Source organism: Macrotis lagotis, chromosome 1, assembly GCF_037893015.1.
Source record: "Macrotis lagotis isolate mMagLag1 chromosome 1, bilby.v1.9.chrom.fasta, whole genome shotgun sequence".
In the NCBI taxonomy this organism is placed as follows: domain Eukaryota; kingdom Metazoa; phylum Chordata; class Mammalia; order Peramelemorphia; family Peramelidae; genus Macrotis; species Macrotis lagotis.
In genome coordinates this window covers 649298798-649304125 of record NC_133658.1, presented here as the reverse complement: position 1 = coordinate 649304125, position 5328 = coordinate 649298798, and the positions used below count along the sequence as shown (strand labels likewise).

The 5328-nt window shown below is 37.2% G+C and overlaps 1 protein-coding gene across 1 annotated transcript; it reads left to right on the top strand.

The window, feature by feature from the left end:
* The first annotated feature begins 1775 nt into the window (after positions 1-1775).
* On the top strand, positions 1776-2738 carry OR10S1 (olfactory receptor family 10 subfamily S member 1). The gene has a single exon (XM_074235688.1). It carries the CDS (start codon positions 1776-1778, stop codon positions 2736-2738), a length of 963 nt encoding a protein of 320 aa, XP_074091789.1.
* Positions 2739-5328: the final 2590 nt, after the last annotated feature.

The following is a 5328-nucleotide window of genomic DNA, read 5'->3' as shown; positions in this document are numbered from 1 at the left end:
AATATGAAGGCATAATATATTCTAAAAATGGAATCAATGGGTAAAAAGAATATAATGGGAGAAAGGGGATGGAGAACTAGAATGGGCTAAGATATTTTATGAAAAAGAGTCAAGAAACAGTTTTTGCAATGGAGTAGAAGGGGGGAAGGTGAGGGATATTGAGTGAATCTTCATTTTTATTCGACATGACTCAGAGAGAAAATAATATACACACTCATTAGGGTATAGAAAATCTATCTTACCCAAAAGGAAAAAGGAGAGGAAAGGGATGGGAAATAGGAGACAGGGGGAGGGGAAGGGGGGGCTGTGAATTAGAGAAGAAAGAAGGTTGTGGGAGAGAGTAGTCAGATACAACACACTTTTGAGGAGAGACTGTGAAAGGAGAGAGAGAATAAAATAAATGGGATTGGGGAGGAATAGAATGGAGTTATCAATAGCAGCTGTGGGGTAAAAAATATTGAAACAACTTCTCTGATGATCTTATGATAAAGTATGTGATCCATCCCAGAGACAGAATTGATGGTATCTGAACATAGATGGAAGTACACTTTTTTTCTTCTTTTCTCACTTTATTTTTATTGAAGTTCCTTTGTGAGGGGAGGGAGGATTATTTGACTTTTATAATAAGACTATTGTAATAATGTGAAAATAAATAAATACATTTTACAAAATAAGAAAACTGAAAACTATAGAGAGGCAGCTTATAGAAATTCATGTGAGATGATTGTGATGAACTGCAGTAATTCTTGAGATAATTATTTAATCAGCCTTCAAAGGTATCATGGAAACAGTGTTATTGTGTATAGTTGCCTGATACTTTCCATATGATCTGACCTAGACTGAATTCTTCTCTGTGATGCTGAGATAAAATCTGGATTGCAAACATCCAGGAAATATCTTGTCCAAACTCCACCAAAAGCCTCCCAAGAGTCTGAATGATATCCCCTGGGTGGTACATTAAGCATAAAACACTACTCACTCACAGCTGCAAGGTTGGAGAAGCAAAGAAAGGCCACCAGCATCTCATCTATAAATTACCAGTTCTATTGGAAAGCTACAATGAACTAGACTTCAGTTCCCCTAAGCACAGTTTCTGAGTGGGAAACAATTAAGCATCCATGACTGCTATCATGACTCAAAAATGTCATTCTCAACATTAAGAGGGTGAGACAGGAAGAAGAAACCATTGCAAAATATTAATGACCACTAACACTATCCAGGTAACCCTACCTTTTTTTCCCCTATAAGCAGTTTAACTACAGAACAAAGTCACTATATTAAAACCCAGTGAATTTTTATATTCTAAGAGTGATAAAGTAGCCTCTAAATTGTCTGTCAAAACAACAAAAAAGTGCTCATTTTTAGTCTGACTAATATTTAGTACCTGTTATATGCATTATTCCTTCCAGGAACTAGAGAGGAAAAAAATCTGTGATCTCTTCTAATGTAGAACTTACAAGCCAATAGAAAGATGGCACTCATAGAAATAATTGTGACATAAAATATATGCTGAATTCACCAGAGAAGACAAAACAAAGTTCTGTGTGATGTCCCAAAGAGAAGGTTGTTTTCTAGTAGAAATGGAGGAAGAAGAGAGAGTTAGGAAAGACTTTCTATTTATGGAGGAAATAGCATTTGAATTAAGTTATGAGAATTTTATGGGAAGAGTTAAAACTCGCAGTTAGAACAAAGTTAATTTGGGCACTGGGGAAAAGGGTAAGAAATACATCAAGGTAGTATAAGGGGATGCAATAATTTATGATCAGGTGGGAACCATGGAGACAGAGTGGCCAAACCGAACACTGGTGACACACTTCATTCTGGAGGGGATGGCAAACACGTCAGAGCACCCCATATTTTTCTTCTTCCTCTTCCTCCTCATCTACACCATTACTGTGATGGGGAACTTCTTTATCCTGCTGACAGTGGGCTTGGATCCTCACCTCCACTCACCCATGTACCACTTTCTGGGTCATCTGTCCTTCCTGGATGCTTGTCTGTCCACAGTGACTGTGCCCAAGGTCCTGGCAGGGCTCTTAACTCCAGAAGGAAAGATGATATCATTTGGGGGCTGTGCTATACAGCTCTACTCCTTCCATTTCCTGGCCAGTACTGAATGTTTCCTATATACTGTCATGGCCTATGACCGATATTTGGCCATTAGTCAGCCTTTGCGATATCCAGTTGTCATGAATCAGCAGGTGTGTATAAGGTTAGCTGGGGCTACTTGGGCCACTGGTGCCATACATTCTGCTATCCACACCTCTCTCACCTTCCACCTGCCTTACTGTGGACCTTTCCATGTTGACCATTTCTTCTGTGACATCCCCCCTGTCCTGAAGCTGGCTTGTACAGAGACTGCCCTCAATGAGCTGGTCATGCTAGCTAACATTGGCATTGTCGCTGCCAGCTGCTTGTTACTCATCATCATCTCCTATGTCTTCATTGTGGCATCTGTACTGAAGATTCGTACTGCGGATGGACGACGACATGCCTTTTCTACCTGCACAGCACACCTTACAGTGGTATTCCTCTATTATATGCCCCCCATCTGTATCTACATTCAGCCACACTCCAGTGGGGCAGGAACAGGAGCACCAGCTGTCTTCTATACAATTATCACCCCTATGCTCAACCCCTTCATTTACACCTTGAGAAATAAGGAAGTGAAACGGGCTCTGAGAAGACTTCTTTGCCATGGACCTAGAGAGTCACCCACTGCTAGTCCACCCCCTTGATATATACAATAAACCATTTCCATAACACTTCCACTGTAGCACTTCACCAACTATAATATGATGCAATGGATATGGCATCAAGAAGTGAGAAAGGAATGAGAAAATATGCTTCAGGCTCAACCATGACCTGTTGAAAATCATTTTATATCTCTAGGTTCATTTCTATCACCTGTAAAATGTAGTGTTTGGAGTAGATGGTCTCTAAAGTCTCACTATCTCTTCATTTATTCCATGAATCTTTGGACTCCCAACAAGGATAGATAACTTTGTGATAATCTTGTAACTTTGGGGTAGAACCTTCTTTGGTATGAGGGTTTCTGGAGCTCTGAGAATTACATAATCTTCATATAAGGATTAGTTCCAAGAAGTTCCAAGAGAAGTGCTAATAACATATTCTGACCATGGGATTCAGCAATAATCAGTGTTAGCGCCGATGAACTTGTTCAGAGACACTCACTGTCTCCACTTAGAAGGAATAAATGTGGTAGAATCAAAATAGCACAAAATGTTTTTCATCAGTAGATCTGAGTTCTAATATAAACTTAAGAAAATAACTTTTCTCTGGGTCTAATTTTTGTCATCTTTAAAATCAATCTGATAAAGATATCTGATTTCTAAAGCCACTTCCCACTCTAAATGTTACATCTTCACAAGAGTCTTCTTTCACCACTTGTTTTGAAAATATCACAGGCATCAGAGATCATGAAAAATCATGAGTGAGCCTAGGAGAAAGATGAAACTATTGCTGGGGAAAGGGTTGCATCCAAAACTGAGTTAGGAGCTAGTAATATCCTTAACATTTTTTTTGCTCCTAATTCTACACTACTCAGTTCAGAATACTTTCTGAAATAATAGAGCATAAATGGAAATAGAGCCTTACCCTACTCCTGCAGCTTTTTATCAGAAAGGCAAAAAGCACCAATGTTAACTTTTGACTAATTCATCTATATAATTATTTTTCTCCTCTGATATTGAAAAAAAGTGAACAGCTAAAATCGACCTCCTTTCAATCTGACAGATATTCCTATGCCAGGTATACTTGTTAAATCTAAAGGGGACAAAAGGGATTTTCCCACTGGTAAGGATAAGAAATGGTATGGTAAAATGGATGGAAAACTGGTCTTAATGCCAAGAAACCTGAGTTCATGTCTTATTTTTGCCACATAGTAGCTGTGCAACCTTGGGCAAGACACTTAATCTCTCAGTTTCTCCCTGAGAGATTCCTACAACGAACATCTTGTCTTCTTGAAAAATGCAAGGTACTGATAAACTTTTTTCCCAACAATGAAGGGGAGCAAAGAAAATTGAAAAAAAAGAGAATGTAATCTATGAAGGAGAAAGCAAGCAAGGATATTTTTAGAAAGCAATAGAGTTATACCAGGGTAACATATGGGAAAGAGTTAGCAAAGACAAATTCAGATGTCCCAAAGTACTCATTTTAAATCTACCTAACAAAATTATTGAAAGTTCCCTAAAAGGGAGGGGGAAGTAAATGATTGGTAAAAGACCCCCACAAAAATACAAATACATAAATGACTATATACATAAGAGAAATAGCTATCTATAGGATTGACTCAACCAGAACTGAAAATTACTTCTTATTCCCCCACCTTCCACTGTTGCTATACATTTGATTCTTTTCCCTCATTTTCTTCTTGAACTTGAGAGTTTACAAAATATTTTTCACAAATCAACCCAGGTGAAAAGAAGAGACAGGAAGACCTAGGCTGCTGCTCTTCCCTCTCTCATTTGGTTTTCTTTTCTTAACACTTGTCTGCACAGTCTGTCCATTCAATAGAAACTTCATACTCTTATAGACCATAGCCTCTGCTCTCTCCATATTTATAGTCTGTAAATAATATATCCAGATTTGTTAATTATTTTCCCTCTTTTCCCTGAATGTCTTCATGCTGCTGTGGACACTCTATAAAGGCTAACTGATGACTTTAATATTTTTTCACTTAAATATTACCATATATTATAATTTAAATATTTAATATTTGTGTGCCTTGTCTTCTTGACTATGTCATAAATTCATTGATGTAAGAAACACTTGATATATTTCTCTTATGTACCTTGCAGCACCTGTCGTAGAATGGATTAACTAGTGAATGCTCAGTAGATATGCTCAGTAGGTGGGTACTGTAGCAGCTCCAATCAGCTTGTTAGAGTAATTAAATTATAGTTGTAGACATTTGTACATCTGAAAATACTACAAATAAGGAGATTTTTTTTACTTCTTAAGAGAATGCTAGCAAAAATTTTAATAATTGAAATTAAATTTAAAAGCATATTATGTACATTTTTCATAAAGCTAGTCATTTACATATTTGTGGTCTTTAACAAATAATTATTGAATTTAATGAATATATTTCCAAAAGTTGAAGCACGCAGGCTTAACCATAGGCCTACCTTTCTTCTATGAGAATTCTAAATATGAGTTTTTAGACTCATAAGGAGGATGATAATATTGGCACCATTACTTTTCTTCTTCAAATTCTTGGATATTTGTTTTAGGAAGCTTGGATAGGATTAAAGGGATGATAGTTGGGATAATTGAAACAAAGGAAGGGATGAAGGAGTGAGAAAC